Here is an 18323-nt window from a genome sequence, read left to right as displayed (position 1 = left end):
TCTTGCACAGTGAAAAGATTTATATCATCGTTGACCAAAGGTGGCTGTCCCACTCCACCCTCTTGCTCATAAAGTTTCTTAGCATATTCAAACCATTGGGTGGTAGTAATATTATTTTTAGTTTGCTTTCTCCTTGGTTGGAGTTCTTTCCAAAAACGTTTGGGGTTATTTCTGCCCAAGAAAATTAACTCCTCTCTCCTTGTGAACATAAAATCAATTTTTTTCTTCTTTAGGATCTGTTTGTCGGCCTTAATGTCAATGTTAGTTTTATTTGACTCCCTTAGGTTTCTCCTAGCCCTCTTGCATTCCTTATCAAACCAAGCATTGGCAAGAAACCAATTAGTTTCAGATTTTCTATTTTTTGCTCTCTTGCATTTTGAAAGAGCCTCATGAATCAGATTTGATAAATCATGACTGTTAACACCATGTTTATACATAGGGTGTCCCATACAAAGTTCCTCAAGAGTAGCTCTGAAAGTGTTACTGTTTTCTAAAGTTAACAAAATTCTGCCCTGAGAAAGGGGGTATTAAGGGCCTTGGATTTTTGCTCCAATCCACCTATCCTTTGCCCAATACAAATTTACATACATCAGTCTATGATATGATTTGAGATTCCAAATGTGCTCTCCAATTTCAACTTTTTCAATATTTTCATACAAATTCTGTGAACAAATTACATAATCTACCACACTTGGCCCGTTGTATGTGTTGCAAGTGAAATTGCACGACTTAGCCCATCTAGCCAAACCATTACAAATTATGAGATCAAAAGTGCCACATAGAGTGATCAATTCTCCCCCAAAATGATTGCAACCTTTAGCATCTTTGGATATTCTTTCCCATTGATGATTTCTTTCTTCTATGAGCCAAATAAGGTTATCATTTACTTTAGAGCTGAAAATACTTGCTTGCCAATTTGCTGTCCTAACATTGAAATCTCCAACAAGAAGAACATCCCCACGCTGCGAAAAAATAGCAACATCTTTCTTTAACACAACATAGGGGTCATTGTGGTCTAAGCCACACTTTTTATAAGTTTTAGATACTTGTGGAGCAAAGTAACAGGCTGCAATCTTGATAAGAGTGTTATTTTCTACGATTTTGAGCCATACAAATTGTTTATTAGAATCATTCTTTTCCGACTGAATGGCACGACCTTCTCTTTCTTTTACTAGAACCATTATACCTCCATGACCTTTACCATTTCCCACTGCCTCATTCCACACTGCCATCTTCTAGTAGCCTTTAAACAATGGGGTCTTACATCCCTCATGCTCATGTGTCTCTATGAGACAAATAATGTCTTTGCCTTTCACAATAGGTCCTAACCCAGGTCCACGTCTCCACAGATAACCTCTGCAATTCCAACAAACTAAACTTAAGGAGGCTTGAGTTAAGCTTGATTGCTATTTGTTTTGATATGAAAGACTCGAAGTTGAGTTATTATCGCTAAGCGTGATTGCTGATCTTGTTGTATTGCTGCATGCTGAAGTGTTTGTTGTCACACTTTTTTTGCCTTTTTACTGCCCTTCATTGGAGCAGTGGCCAAAATGAGCAATAATTGCTTTTCCCTTGAACATCCAAGCTCTTTTGCCTTCATTTCTAGCTGTTCTGATTTTTTTCATTTCCATTCTTCTTTCTACTTGCTGTCGCATAGTTAAATCCTCTTCTAAAACGAAGCGAGAACCCCTCAAGAGCTATTTTTTGTTAAGTAGATTTTGTTTGTCACTAATGCTGAGCATGACTACCTTGATTGGCCTATTTCTCTCAGCGTGTGGTTTGCCAACCCTCCAAGCTTGACATATTTGTCCTTGCCACAACAACACATCTTGTAGGAAATCCCTCGTTAAGTCGAGGGTGTGTTTGCCTTCCTCATAATCTTTTATCCCTTTGATAATTATATTGGATACCCTACGCTGCCTTTCCTTGACCTCTCCATCTTGTGTGTTCACACGAATCTTTGCCTCTTCTCTTGCCATATCAAGGTGTTTGCTATTTTTGTCCCAAGTTTTGGTGACTTCTGAAAAACTTCTCCTCTCCTCTTCAACCTTTGCCTTTCCCAACGAATTAGTGTGAAGAATCGTTCTCTCCTTATAATGAGATGACTCAGTATTTGGTGTGACCTTGTTTGTTTCCAATAAAGCATTCAAGTTTTCCCATTCATCCTTCATGTTCTGCCATTCAAGCTTCCCTGCTAAAAGTGTTTCTTGCAGTGTTGAGATTTGAGCTTTTAAAATGTTGTTATTGTCTGCAAGAGTTTTATTTGCTGCAATTAACACCTGCATATTATGGTAACTTACTTGTTCCTTAGCCTCTAGGAGTTCCAACCTCCTCTTGGCCCTCAAAAGTTCTTGCACATAAAGATCTGGGCACCAAGCGGGAGGTGTGGAGGTAGGGCTGTAATTGATAGAATCAACAAAGTTGCTGCTACTACACTAATGATTGTCACCATCTAAGTGTGGAGGAGGGCACATTTTGACAACATCTTTCTGTTTCTTCTCTGATTTACGCAATCTCTGCCTGTGTTTCTGCTTTTCATGTGACCCTTTCAACCGAGCAAGTCTACATTTTAAAATGCCCTTGAATTGTTTAACGTTGACCCAAATATATTTCCCTGTCTTGCCGAGTGATGCCATTTTGACTTGACCTAAATGGTTACTTTCAAAGTGCACCAAAATTTCTTGACCATTTTTGACCAATGAGATGGTTTGTTTTCCCATAGCTTGCATATCCACCGTTTGTTTTCCTATTGTTTGTGTATCCACAATTTGTTTTTCCATTGATCAAAGGAAAGAATGATGAAACAAAAACTAACAAGAGCAAATATATAAAACAAAAAAATTGGAAAGTGCACCTTGAAACCCCTGGCTTAAAGGCCTACCACTATTTTTGCTGTGCGCTGGGCCTAGTCGTCGTTTTGTCCTTGAAAACGAGCTTGTCTGAGATCTGAGCCCTGTCTGGTATTGTGTCTGCTGCCTTGGTCCCACTATGATGCTCCGGTGTGATGTCCTGGGCCCACTGTGCCGTTACCTGCCTAATGCCCTATCTTTGCTGCCCTGGAGAAGTGGAGCCCAGAGCCAACGCCGGCCTTGAGTGGACGATCTGGTCTGGTTATTTGGGGGCCGAGGTTACCTTTCTCTACGCGCCGATCCGGTCAACTTCCAACTCCCGCCCTTGATCACGGTTTGTCCGGCTTCGCTCTAGGATATACAGTTTGTGTAGAGACTTATCATAAAATACTCTCCGGCAGACAAAAAGTGAACGAGACGTCCAGTCCGGATTAGGCAATTCTAATTTCTCGCTAATGTCGTCTGTCTTTTTGGAAGGAGGCAACGAAGTTGTTCTGGCCCCTATGAAATTTCATTGAAAGCTTCCAGGATGGAGTGTGGCCCGTGGGACCCTCGAGCTTCACCCACTCCTAAACCCGCGTACGCTAAGCTTTTCCATAAATTGCCTTCCCCTTATCCTACGCAGCAACCTCCATCGTCTGCTTTGTAAATGTCTTATTCGCTCAAATGTCCGTTTTAACAGTCGGTTCTTTTGTTGCGTTCATGAACTTATGTGTTCAATTGTCAGCTTATAAGTGGATGAATTTATCTAGCATACGTAGACGTTGACATAAAAGAACCCCCGCATAAGGAGCCTCGAATCATAAAGTCGTTGACATGGTCCCTATAAAATTATGTTACGCTAACATTTGTTCATTCCTATCTGGTAGCAATTTATCATAAATCAATCACTGAACTTAGAAAGTGGACGAGAACAACGGATGCGTCAAAAACGATCGTGATTAGATATTCAATCAGGTAAGGGACTGTCTCAAGCTTTGTTTTTTCATTCAGCGCAATTTCACAAAGCAGCAAGTTGACTAGGCAATCACAGACATTAGTAATGAATGCGATAAGATAGATTCGCTAGGACTAAGGACTGTACAATCATCAATCCAGGTTCTTAATCAATGCAGTTTGGTCAAGCAGAAATTTTGAGCATTTTCGACATATTGTAAGAAAGAAGTCGACAATTTTTGTGAAACTAGCTTCAGATTGCCGTTTTTTCCTGATAAATTTTGAGAAATCTACCGAAGTTATACAAGTTACCGTTTGCACAGGCTTGAATTTAGGTTTTTGACAATTTCTTAAGTAGCATTTTCCGCATGTCAGTTCATCAATTTTCGAGTATTTCATCGAATCTGGAACTTGTTAATTAAATATTGGTGATAGTTTGAGTAATGCGTTTTTCCAGGCTAATTTGACGTTTATTCTGCTTTATATGAAATTTGAGGGCTGTGAAGTGGAATTGATGTCAATTTTGTTTTATGCGGGCTCTGATTGTCAGCTTCTTGTTCAGGTTTAAGCTTTTATCAGAATTTAATGTCAATTTAAATAATCAATAATAATTACATTGTGTTTGATTTTTGTTATTAAGGATTTGTCATCCTTGATTTTTTTTTTTTCCCTCTTTGAAGTTCATTGATCTGAATTGATGCTGGTTTCATTAATTCAACATCTTTAGAGCTCTGCCGAACTTAAGGATTTTCAGGTGATGCAATGTTAAATATAGTTCATTAGCTTTTTTGCGCTTTTGATTTTTACATTTGAAAACAGATTAATCCAGTTTGAGGAGTTCTTCAATTAAATTAATGTTAAATTTACCTTTGACGTTTTGAATGGGCCTGAATTTAACTTTTTTTCATATAAGTTATTAAAAACTCTACTTTTGTTTTCTAGATTTTTAAATATGGATTAAATGTTTGGTCATTATGAACAGAATTACGAATTTGAAGAAATTTCAGAACTTAACCATCGGCACTATGCATGTGTGAATTGTTACAGCTTAACTTTTTCCATGCAAACTGCGCTGAGGAATTTAAAGTGTTTGATCAAATCTTGCGATTCTTTCAAGGGCTTTTTTTATGCATTTTCAAACCTATTATACTTTGCGTCCAATTTGAAATATTTTGTTATATCTTCAAACACTTCTGATAAATTTGAAGTTTGTCGGTGTTAATTCTTTTATTTGGTGGACAACTTCACCATTGGAGGTCTCTGACAGAAAATGATCACAAATACTCATCCTTCAGCAGGCTTCACATATTTTTTATTTTAAGAAAATTCATGCTTATCTGTATTGTTTATGATGATTTTCAAACAAAGTGGCCATTGAAAGGAAGTCAAACTGCAGAATAACACTTTCAGACACTAGATCTATTAGGAGAGATGATGCTGAAATTTCTCGCAAATCCTTGAGCTATTACAAATTAGATAAACACATAACACAGGATATATGTGGGAAAACCTTTTTCGGAAAAAGCTCACCACTCCAAAGCCAGACTCAATTGTATTATCAGCAACAAAACAATTACAATATAATTTCAAGAGCCAAAGTTCTCCAAGGATAATCAGTTGTAATATCTAGAATAATTCCGCCAGCAGAACAATGCTCTTCAAAATACTTCTCTCTTTCACACTTTTCTTCAAAAACACATTGTATTTATAGAGTTTCATGCAAAAGGAAATGGTTTTTAGAGCGTGTACATTCAACATATTTACAACTTATTTTAGAAATTTTCTTTGTGCACAGCTCTACATAAAAACCAATTCTAAGAGAAAAGGCCAAAAAGATGGACTTTCTGATTTTTGCTTCAAGTCTATCCTTGTGGAAGATTTGGTCTCATTTAATATCTTTCCAAAAATGCATAAATAAAAAACCAATAAAGCATCCTAAGATTGAGTCACTTTATCCCAACAATCTCCCATTTGACAAAGACCTTATAGGAGTCCTTGTATCACAACTTAGACCCCAAGACCCGTAGAACACACCATGTGTCCTCCTCAATTCTCATTGGCTTTGTCAATGCATCTGCGACATTCTCCAAAGTAGTAACCTTTTTCAATTTCACCTTTCCATCTTCCATTATATCACGAAAAAAATGATATTGTATGTCAATATTCTTTGTTTTGACATGTAAGGTAGCATTCTTTGCAAAAAAGATAACACTCTGGCTGTCACAATAGATAGTAATCTGTCCAACATCAAGACCAATATCGGAACACAATCTGTTAAGCCAAATGGCCTCTTTAAAAGCAAAAGTGGCTGCCATATACTCTTCTTCCGTAGTGGACAAGCCAGCAACAACCTGTCGCTTACTCATCCAACTAATTGCACCACCAATAATCATGAAAATATATCCATTGGTGGATCTTCTTCTGTTAACGACACCTCCCCAATCTGAATCCACATATTCAAGGAGCGTTGAGATCTAGTAGGATTACCATGTAAACATAAACAATACTTAGATGTGCCTTTCAAATACCTGAACACCCTCTTAATTGCATCCCAATGCACCCTTCCAGGATTAGCCATATATCGACTAAGGATTCCCATTGCTTGGCTAGTGTCTGGCCTCGTACAAACCATATTATATATCAAGTTGTCAAAAACACTCACATAAAGTGCTCTAGACATGTCCTTATCTTAGTAGGAGATTTTGGACAATCCTCCTTAGGAAGCTTCATTCCTTGTATCATTGGAACAACTAATAGCCCACAAGTTGTCATGCTGAATTTCTTCAACATGAGGTTAACATGCTTCCTCTGACTCATCCAAAACTTTCTTCTAGTTCTATCCCTAATGATCTCAATCCCAAGAATATATCTAGCCGCACCTAGATCTTTTATTTCAAAGTATTAGGTTAACTGAGACTTCAAATCTGAAATAATTCTATTACCACATCCAATAAACAACATATCATCGACATGCAAGACTATGATAAGAATGTGACCATTTTTAATATTTATAATATACACAATGGTCAGATTTAGATCTTAAAAATCCGAAGGACAACACATAGGTGTCAAACTTTTGATACCATATTCTAGGAGGCTGCTTCAGACCATATAGAGATTTCTTCAACTTACAAACAAATTTTTCTTTACCTTTCTCAACAAAATGCTCTAGTTGTGACATATAAATTTCCTTCTTCAAATCACCATGAATTAATGCTGTCTTAACACCCCTTTACTCAACTTCAAAATCACAAACTGCTGCAAGTGATAACAAGAATTGAATGGATGTCATATTCACTATAGGAGAGAATATCTCACCATAATCAATTCCTTACCCCTTCGCGCCCAACCATGCCTTTACTTTTCAACATTGCCATCTGGACCCAATTTCTTCTTGAACACCCATGTACATCCAATAGGTTTTCGTCCTTTACACAAAGGTCTTGGATCCCACATAGTATTCTCCAATGCTGTCATCTCTTCATTCATGGATTCCATACAGGAATCCACATCATTCATACCCATAGCCTTGCTAACAGTCCTAAGTTCATCAATGTTAGAAATCAAAGCAAATATACCACTGGAATCCAACAAAGAATATCCAAACCTTTCAGATGAATAACCATACCTATTAGATCCTTTCCTATCACGAGTAGACCTCAAAGTTTGAGGATAAGGTTCTTGCTCATCTTTAGGATTTTCAAAGCTGTTTGACCTCTCCTCATTATCAGGTCCATTAGGAGCTTGTAGTTCTTCTTCCTTAGGGGTACAAGGAATATGTATCACTTCCCTTTTCTGTTTCTCTTCCTTCTCTGGCTGCAAATCAATTGTGGAAGGTTTCAGCTCTTGAAATATCACATTTCTACTATAGAGGACCTTCTCTGCATTTGGATCCCAAAGCTTGTAACCTTTCACACCGACACCATAGCTAGTGCATGAGAACCTAACCAAGGAATCCATACCAAAATGGATACAAGGCATAAAGAAGACCACAAAGGAGCCCATAGGTTGAACTATGATGTTTTAATGCCTACAATGGCCTTTGGTAGTAATCAATTGGATGTAATGGCAAAATGTCCCAAGGGTCCTGATAAGGACCCTAGGACCAAAATAGTGAATCATGGAAAAATGATTCACAAAAGGTCCAATTAGGAGTCTAGGAAGTTTGATGATGTAATAAGGTCACAAGATGACCAATTCCAAAGTTATTGATTCCAAGGAGTTCATTTAAAAGAAGTTAGAAGTTCAAATTTTTGAATCCTAACTAACTGTGCCATTTAGGATGGAAATTATGTTTAAGGGCTTAAATGGATTTGTAATTACTTGTGACTGATTGGAATCAGTTGAATCAATTGAGATGCATCTTATATAGCCTGGTCAAGGCATGGGGAGGTAGGGTAGTACGGTTGTAACAACATTCATATGGACTGTTATTGAATAAAAAACAATCTTTGCAATTTCCCTTGTGTATATGCATGATTGAATAAGCACATTGATTCAGATTGGTATTTGGATGGTCTGAATATCAGGATTATACACTTCAACGGCAATGATCATTCTATTAATGCAACGATCTGTTGCTTATGGAATGACCGTGAAATAACTTGTGATATACGAAACTAACCAGTATTTGCGGAGAAGTAATTGAGAGTTGGTGATCACCACATATACTTGGTTGAAAGAGCACTAAATTCACATCTATGGTATTGCAGTAGGCAATCTGCCATAATGAGGGCAACTTTTTATGATTCAATCAATTAGTATATTTTGGGGAGATGGTGAATCAACCTTTGTTTGGTTGAGATTGGATTTGGAAGGCTTACATTGATTAGGCCCTAGTTTTTGAGGGTTTTTAAAGAGCGATTTGGGGCTTTTGCATGTGGAGAGCCAATAGAACCAGATATATTGGAGTCATTTTACAACTCTGTTGAAAGAGCCAAGGCCAGGGGTTAAGTATTTATTATGGCTGTTTTGTAAAAGTGGGGTAATTAGGCCTCAAAACTGTCACAGTTGGTCAAATTGATGAGTTGATCCAAAACAATATATGTTGAGTTTTTGATATGTCTGAATTGGTGTCAGGATGTGCAATTTGTTTTAAGAGTCTTTTCGAAAGTTTTTGAGAAAAATGTGAAAATCAGTCACTGGTGACCTAATAGGGAATTAGGCCTATTAGGACTGCAGTTTGGGTTTGCAAATGAGATAGATACTTGAACCTTTGCAAGTTGTCTATTTTGGTTGGATTGGGTAATTAGAAGCCCTTAGAACCATTGTGGGCCATTGGGAAGGTCGAGTTCATAGTTTGACTCATCTGAGCCATTTGTATTTGTGAACATTGTGGATTAACACATCATTTTGTGCATATGACAAGCTTTGTCATAAAAGATTGAAAAGCCTTGATTGATCTGCATCAATAGCCAATGAAGATACACTTAACTGCATTGTTCTCTAATTTTGATCTTTTCTCACTTGGCACATGAGCACATGCCTCACAACCAAAGACTTTGAGATGTCTCAATGAGGGCTTCTTGGCAGACCACACCTCCATGGGTGTCTTCTCAACAAGTACTGAAGTAGGAGATCTGTTAATTAAATAACATGCAGTGGCTATAGCTTCAGCCCAAAACTCTTGTTCAAGCCCAACATCTCTCAACATACTCCTAGCCCTATCCATCAATGTTCGATTCACCCTTTTTGCAACTCCATTTTGTTGTGGGGTGTATGGAGTTATCTTATTTCTCTCAATTCCATGATCCTTACAGAACCTATCAAATTATGCTATACAAAATTTATTGCCATTGTTAGTCCCCAATCACTTAATTTTTCTATTGATTCAATTTTCAACTAAGGATTTAAATTCCTTAAACCAAATAAAAACTTGAGATTTACATCTAAGGAAATACATAGAGGCCTTCCTACTATAATCATCTACAAAAGAGACAAAGTACACAGATCTAGATATTAAAGGAACAATAATTGGACCAAATACATTTGAATGAGTACAATCCAAAACCCCAGAAGACTTATGAGAACTTCTATAAAAAGAAACATGGTGTTGTTTACCATAAATTCAATGTTCATAGAAGTCAAACTCCAGATTAGAATCATCAAGACTCTTATTTTTAAGGGCTCTAAGACACTTCTCACCAATGTGACCAAGTTTTTGGTGCCATAACATTGTCTTTGTAGCAAGGAGCTTCATTTCCAAAGCATCTGCACCCTTAGGTACCTAGAATGAATGACCTTTAGATGTAGAAACAACAATCTTCTTCTTTTCTTGATCTATTGGTGAGGATGAAGAATCCAAAGCCCCTTTCTTTGACTCCATAGAAGCATAATTGCATTGAATTGTGCATAGATCTAGCCTGTACAAGGTGCCAACCCTAACACCCTTAGCAAGCACCATAGAGCCCCTTGTCATCTTGCATCCACCACTTGAAAAAACAACCTACACACGCACACCACCAAGCTTGTTGACTAAAAGTAGGTTTTGTGCCAAACCAAGGATATGCAATAGACCATCAATCCCCTTCACTCTACCATCAGAGAATATGATCTTGACTTTATAATGACCAACAATATTGAGGTGGGAGTTATCACCTAGATTCACCTTCCCACCATCAAGCTCTTCATACTTTGAAAACCAATCTTTGTGAGATGTCATGTGGAAAGCAACACTTGAATCTATTAACAACACATCTTTTGATGCATGTGTTGCCAAGACTATGACAAGAGCATCCACACCATCTTGAGAGGATTTTTCAAAGTCGGAAATAGAGAAATCCTTTTTACCTTTCTTTTCTTTTCCTTTTTGCACTCTTTTTGAAGATGACCAGGTTTTCTGCATTTCAAACATTTTGTCTTGGACTTCGTACGAGGAGACTTAGACTTCCTAGAAGACTTGTATTTGCCCTTCTTGTCCTTCTTCTTTCATATCTCTTTTACCACAAGCAACTAGGGCCTCCTTCACCATCTCAAAAAAATTTCTTCGCATCTCTTTAGATAGCAGCAAATCAACCACATCCTCCAATTTGAAAGTGGTCGTGTGCTTCCAATGGCCATAACAAGGTAATTAATCCCATGACTCTAACAAAGCACATAATAAAAGTATACATTTATCTTAATCATCAATCTTATCACCAATGAAATTGAATTGACAAACTAGCACATTGGATGCGTTCAAGTGATCAACAACATAACCTCCTTCTTCCATCCTTAAAGAATACAATGTCTTTTAGGAATAACTTATTTACCAAGGATTTCCCCTAATAAATATTGCCAAGCTTCTTCCAAAGATCAACTACAGTCTTCTCTTCATGGACATTCAGGAGCATTGAATCAACCAAACAAAGTTTTATCAAAGCTTCGACTTTTCGATCCATCTTAGCCCAATATCTTGTGATTTAGCTTGAGGTTTCGTTGAAGAAACCACAACCTATAGATCGATATCTACAAGCATGTCCTCTATTTTGAGTTTCCACAACTCAAAATTGCTGCCATTAAATTTGTCCATCTCTACTTTGCTGGATGTGCTTGCCATATCTAACCTACAAAATTATAAAATATTCCTTTGCAAAACTCTCACTAAAACTAGATCGACACAAAAAACCCTTCTATCGAACAACAATAACGAAGTTGGCCAGGCTTTGATACCGATTGATAGGAAGCCAAAGTGGGGGATAATGCTTTCAAATGCTAAATCTATCAGGAGAGATGATGCTGAAACTTCTCACAAATCATTGAGCCATTACAAACTAGATAAACACATACAGAAATTAGATTTAAACAAAAAAAAAAAAAAAAAACTAGTTATACGTGGGAAAACCCTTTCGGTAAAAAACCCACCACTCCAAAGCTAGATCCAATTGTATTATAGCAACAAAACAGTTGCAATACAATTTCAAGAGCCAAATCTCTCCAAGGGTAATCAACTATGATATCTAGAATAGTTCTAATTGCATAACAATGCTATTTAAAATACTTCTCTCACACTTCTCTTCAGCAACACATTGTATTTATAGGGTTTTCATGGAAAAAAGAGGAAGTTTCTAAAGCATTTACTTTCAATGTATTTACAACTTATTTTAAAACCTTCTTTTGTGCATCACTCTTGCATAAAAAACAAATCCAAGAGAAAATGCCAAAAAGATAGAATTTCTTTTTTTTTGTTCCAAGTCTATCCTTGTAGAAGACTTGGTCTCATTCAACATCTTTCCAAAAAATGCATAAATAAAAAACTAATAAAACATCCCAAGGTTGAGTCACCTTATCCCAACAACCATTGCAAATATTTTGGCAATGAGGTATTTAACTATTTTGATTTTTATCTAAAATGACCACTGTTTTCTTGTTTATTAACTATCAAGTGTTTATCCTTGACCTCAAGGTTGATGTCCTGAAGCTCAGAGAGTGTGAGGTCTTATACTTAATGTTGTAACATTAATATCTTAATGATTTTGTTGTATCTTATAAAGGTAAAGAGAAGTGTAAAAGTGTTGTGTTAGTCTTCATGGATTATGAGACGTCCAATAGGTCCTGTTGATGCTTAAAGCAATAAAAAATGTATCTGTTTTATTGTTTGTTTATTCTTTGCTCTTGAAGCATTTTATTTTACCTTTGTGTTGACGAATTGAACAAAACATTAATTAGCTAGTACAATTACTGGATACAACTTTGAAACACAAAACAGTTGTAGCTTTCATCTTGAAAAGAATGATTTGGCTTGGTTTGCATAAGAAGTCCATAGTTCCACATAGTTTCTTGACGGGGGGAGACAGAGACATGGGGACAGGCTTTGGAGAGGGTCTGCACATTAGACGGCATTTCCTTTTGCTCCCTTAGTATATATTGTACAAAAACATTCTTTTGGAGTCCATCCACCTAACCCTGAGAACTTTATAAAGTCATTAGGAAAAAGCTTATTTTTGATATTCTGAATGGTAGATATTTTGTAACAAGTTTGTGCAATGACTCAGTCACATTCAATACTGAAAATATAGATGTGATTTTTCATGTAATAGTTTTATGTTTACTGTTTATCTGTGATATGCAATAGGAGGTATTTGGACTTCTACGAGCTTCTTGATTCTGGCTTACTCTAGTTACTGCTTTGTTTCCTACTTTTCTGCTCTGCAGTAATTTGTCATTTCATTGATTTCTTCATGCTTTTACAGGGTGCAGTCTATAAGCAGAAAATTTGTGGAAATGGACAAGCTTAATCGCTGCCCTGCCAATTACACACCTCTATCGCCTATAATCTTTCTGAAGCGAGCTGGCAATGTGTACCGAGAGCACACTTCTGTTGTATATGGCTCTGTGCGGTTTACTTGGGCAGAGACTCTTGACCGTTGCATTAGGATTGCTTCTGCAATCTCTTCACTTAATATTTCACACGGGGATGTTGTAAGTAACTCTTTTAAACAAATATCACTAAGCCTTGTAAAGATAACGATTTCAATTATTTTGGAAAATGGGGGAATTGATTCCTCAAATATGCAAGGGAATTTTACTTGACTTTGCTGGCTGATTCATTTAAAGAATTCATCTTCCATGTCTCCTTGATTCTTTGAAAATGATGTATCATAATGTTTGGCTGCCCTCAAGAAATCACTTCCAATTAATTAGGCTACAAAAAACCCATTCCAAGCTCATTCACATAGGTATTCTGAATCAGTCCTTACAATAATAGAATGCACATTTGGAATCCAAGAGTTCAGGGAAGGGGATTGGTGCAAGTCCATGCTTTTTTTCCTTGGCTATATTTTTCTTCAGGCTTTTCCCATTTTCATTTGCTTCATGTAATGTTTTTTGTTGATTAGTCATCATCTTTAATGACTTTCCAGATTTTGGATTATGTCATGTTGATATTGATGATTATTCATGTGGTTTGTTCTGTTTATTCCTTATTAACAGGGGAATAGAAACCTCCTAAAAATCTCTAACTGTTGCCTTTGAAGGCAATGCCTATCATGTTTCCTTTGAAGGTGATGCTTATCATGGGACAACTGGACATGTTTTGAGTACAGGGGTACTTTTGGGCTAGTTTTAAGGGAACGGTGGGGGAAAATAGGGATTATTTCTAAAATAAAGACAAAATTCAAATATTCAGATTATGCTATTGATAAAGCATTCATCGTAGACATTGTAGAAGCTTAATACATTACATTAGACTGAATTGAGATTTCACATGAGATTTGAAAAACAAATTGAGATTTCATTGTTTTTTTTTCAAATTTAAAATCGTTCTTTAATCTTGTAAATTTTTGGCTGTCTTTAATGTAGTCTGGAGAAGCATTGGATGCCATTTGTGTGTGTGTGGATAGAATTGGAAAGTATCATGCAGCGTACTCTTGGACCACATTTTGAACTCTTAAGCATTAATCATGCATAATTGTATACCATGTTTACTACATCATAATCATTCCATATCTCCATAGAGATTATGAGCAACTATAATTTGAAACTTGGTCAATACTGTTATGGTACTTTATGAACAATATGCAGTAACCTATTGGACTTTTTCCTTACAGGTGAAGTAGGGATTAATAATTCCTCATTGAACTTTCCAATATTTTTGTTTAACATTTTTATCACCTGTGTTTTTTCAAGATACTGAGTTCGTAAAACCTTAACAAAATCAACCTATTTAACCATCCAAAAACAGCCTTCAATAGAAAACAGGAAGTTGAAACAAAAAGCATGAAAAAACATTTTAGTGGAGGGATATTTGAATCTGGAAGGTTGCTTTCTCTAGTGGAGAGCTTATGATGGTGCAAGGAGATATAATGCTTGCTAAGTGTGTCTATTTGGGCACTCAATTTTAGTTTGATGCATGCACTATCCAATGCAAATTGTTGTTTCATTCTCGTAGTGAAGAGATTTGTAGAATCTACATTTCATACCCTCATCTGAGATTAGAACTTTATAAGAGACAGATTGCAGCACTATGAAGTCTGACCTATTAAATGAGAGGAGGGCCAACTCAGATTAAAAGATAAATATAATTTGTCATGCTAACCAATCTAAAATCAATCACAGTCCTTTTTTATACCAAACTCAGGCAAGGGATGCAATGCCAACACTCCATTTAAGGAGCTGACCTAGGAACAGATACATTTATCAGCAAAACAGGAATAGTAAACATCCATAAATCTATTAAAGGCCAACCAAAATTAAAGGATTGTAACTAATAAGAAGGGCTGACCTAGAACTAAATAAAGTCAGCCTTTGACATGTGATTTACTTTAAGCTAAGTAGCACTTGAGTTGAGAGAATGTATGTCCCTTGGTAAGAGTGGGATGTTGATAGGGTTGTGACTATGCAGTCCTATAGCGTCCATCTTTCCTACCCTGGGTTCTCTATACTGAAAAAACAAACTAACTACTTATTCACATGCATGGGATTAACAGTTATAACGAATAAACTGATCCACATGAAGGGTCTTAACTAACAATTGGTGATTTACTTACTTCATTCATTCAATAAAAGAGTAAGGAATTAAATTGCACGAGAGAGAAAAAGAGATCATTAACTAACTAATATGCTTCATGTTACTGAAAGGAATTAATGTAATAGCAACCATAATTGAATACATAACTAGCTAGAAATTGTGTTAGGCTAAGAATGCAGACCCAATCTGTCTTGTGCAAGTCATGGCATTGGTGGAGAGGAGAAGCATTGCTAGAGGCGTAACCACCCAACCATGGACATAGTGTATCCCCCACTCACCCTCTTTGGTGAGAATGACTCTACGCTACATGGGATAAGGCATGAGAACACCATCTCGTCCTACCACCTGAGCATTCTGGTGTTAGTGTCAACTGCTCCGTTAGCTAAACCGTGGAACCTTCCTAGCAGCCTATCTACCGGACTGCCAGTTATTCTGACCTCTAGTGATCATAGCAGCAGCATCCGCCATCAAACCTACCTTGGCTAGGGATTTATTTGGACACTGTGTGCTCGATCACCCACCGCTCGACTTGACAAATGAGATAATACTCCATCTTTGCACCATGAGCTAGCTAGTTCTCTTTTTTTCAGTCTATAAATTCCTGCTTTGATTCAGATATACATACTATTTATAATTTGTAGATGTTTGCACGACCATTTTATGTGGGTTACACCACCCATCTCAGCCTTGCATGGCCTTCCTTGATGATTCTTGGTGTAATTACCAATGTATGCTAAGCTGGTTGTAGAATGCAAAAGTTTCCCAAATTCCTTCAAGAGCAACCTTACTAATACAAGTATGTAAAACAATGACCTCCTCAGCCGCTCCACATCTGGTGGAGGAAATATTCCTTTCTCTCAGCTGCACATAGAAGTGTGCAGCTATAGCATGTAGATTGCGATTGCACACGGTTTGTCTCTTATTGATGCTTAATGGGAACAAATAAAAAGTAGAGAAGTATAATCCACTTGAGCTGATGACTCATCCTATGACAATCATGATTATGCCTAGAGTTTTGAGCTGCTTAATGATCATACTTGTCCGTTTGGACCAGCAAAATGAGAATGACTTTGATGCAACTGTTTAGACTAGTAATGTACAATAGTAAAGGCATGGAAGAGTTAACAACTACAACCTGACAGGGCTGGGCTGATGTATGAAAGAGATGTCTTTCTTAGCTTCAATTGCGAGCCTTATTGTATGACTTTTTGACTGCTGCTCAGTGCTTATGGCAGTGATTAACTTCTGATAAAAACTTTGAATAGAATAGTAGAAACTTTCAAAGAGAAAAATGAGAGCAACCTCAAGAGGGACTGCCATTAGCCAACTTATAGAACAATGTTCGGTTGTGGGGAAATTATGCCCAACCAAGAAGAAGTTACGTGCATGAGAGATTGGGAGGTGGCAGAGTTATGTTACAATCTTGGAATAAAATACAAAGGTCAAATAATAAGAATGATAAGAGGCCGAAAATATTAAAGAATTATAAGGGGCCACTAGATTTAATGAGATAATTTAATGTTATTGCCAAAGGTCAATCCAACTATTATGAATAATACTCATATTACCTATATATATATATATATATATATATATATATATATATATATATATATATATATATATATATATATATATATATATATATATATATATATATATATATTTGTATGTGTTTTCTTATACATATGTATATGCATATGCATTATGTTGAAGTATAAGTACACTTGTATGTACATACACATTTGAAGTCTACATATGCACATATGTGCTACTTCAAGGCACACTTACACAACACGCACATATATATGCACAGTAAAGCACGTATAAATGTACCTAGGTACCATAGATATTATTTATGACATAGCACATCCGGCATCACATGGTGTAGAATTTCCAAGTTATATTTTAAAAGGTAACATTTTTGTTTATGTGAATAAAACATGTGTGAGCATTTGATGTCCTAGTTAGCTCATGGTGGAAACTTAACATGTCTAGTTTGCCCTAGTCTTCTTTCCCTTGACCATGGTGGTTTAGACTCATACCTGATAGTTTGATAATAGGTTGGTGCCCTCATGCCCTATTCCCTCTTTGTCGATGCTTCCTCCCTTCACCGCACTCTTGAAAGAAGAATAACACGGTGAAAGCATACTTCCTTATCACTCAAATGAAATTTAGTTATATAACTAATAACCACAGTAACTGACCAATTCCATTTCATGTAATAGCATAGCAATTAACAAACATCTTCCATTTTGTATGAAACATAACGATTAACCAATAATCCCATTCATAAGAATCAAAATGAGTAACTGATTTAACCAACCAATTCAGATTATTTTGAAATATCAACAGTTAAATGAAAATTTCAAAATCAACATAACAGGGTATGTAACAAGTCCACCATGAGGGATATAAAAATAGATCAAGGAATATTATTTCAGCAAACCAAGAAATAATATCACAGAAGACTGGGATATATTTAGAGCAGACATAAACATATTATTACAACAGATATAAATATAGCACTACTGAAGTTATAAACATATTATTACCCCACATACACACACACATGCACACACACACACACACACACACACACATATATCCTGAGTGGGTTTGGGAGGCCAAATAGAAAGTGTCATCCATACACATGGGATAGGTGGAAAGGGATAAGCTCGAGGTGTCAAATATGATTTTGGAAGGAACTCCATCAATGTAATTAGTTAATGATTGACTTCATGTTCCTAACCTGAGTAGGAAATGTAAAATGCCTGGCTTTCTAATAGTATTTTCTGAGTACATTAATGGAACTTATGCCAACACACTTACAATTTCTGAATGTAAAACTCAATAGTTATTCCAGACAGAAATAAAACTTCTGAATACTGATCTATTCTATCAATTGAGTCATGACACAAAATACTAAGAAGTATTTATCATGGGTTTGAAAATATGTACCTAAAGTTTATAAACAAGAAACAATGATATTATAGCCCCCGTTCTCTGCATGAACTCTTTTGGTTTAGAGCAACCATGGAAAGACCATTAATTGTTTTGGACTGTACTTTATAATGATTATCCACCAATAC

At 36.4% G+C, this 18323-nt stretch overlaps 1 protein-coding gene across 1 annotated transcript in view; it reads left to right on the top strand.

Moving 5' to 3' along the window:
- The first annotated feature begins 2858 nt into the window (after positions 1-2858).
- LOC149528280 (butanoate--CoA ligase AAE1-like) overlaps positions 2859-18323 on the top strand; it is a 101211-nt gene continuing 85746 nt past the window's right edge. Inside the window, exons 1-2 of the mRNA XM_089809247.1 lie at positions 2859-3806; positions 12956-13184. Of these exons, the coding sequence (XP_089665373.1) occupies positions 12987-13184 (198 nt within the window). The 5' untranslated portion in view covers positions 2859-3806; positions 12956-12986. The remainder of the gene's footprint in view (positions 3807-12955; positions 13185-18323) is intronic.

The sequence above is a fragment of the Cupressus sempervirens genome, chromosome 11, assembly GCF_028749045.1.
Source record: "Cupressus sempervirens isolate cs-2001-9-10 chromosome 11, ASM2874904v1, whole genome shotgun sequence".
Lineage (NCBI taxonomy): Eukaryota > Viridiplantae > Streptophyta > Pinopsida > Cupressales > Cupressaceae > Cupressus > Cupressus sempervirens.
The sequence above is the reverse complement of the archived record's forward strand: the minus strand, read 5'-3'. Positions and strand labels throughout refer to the sequence as shown.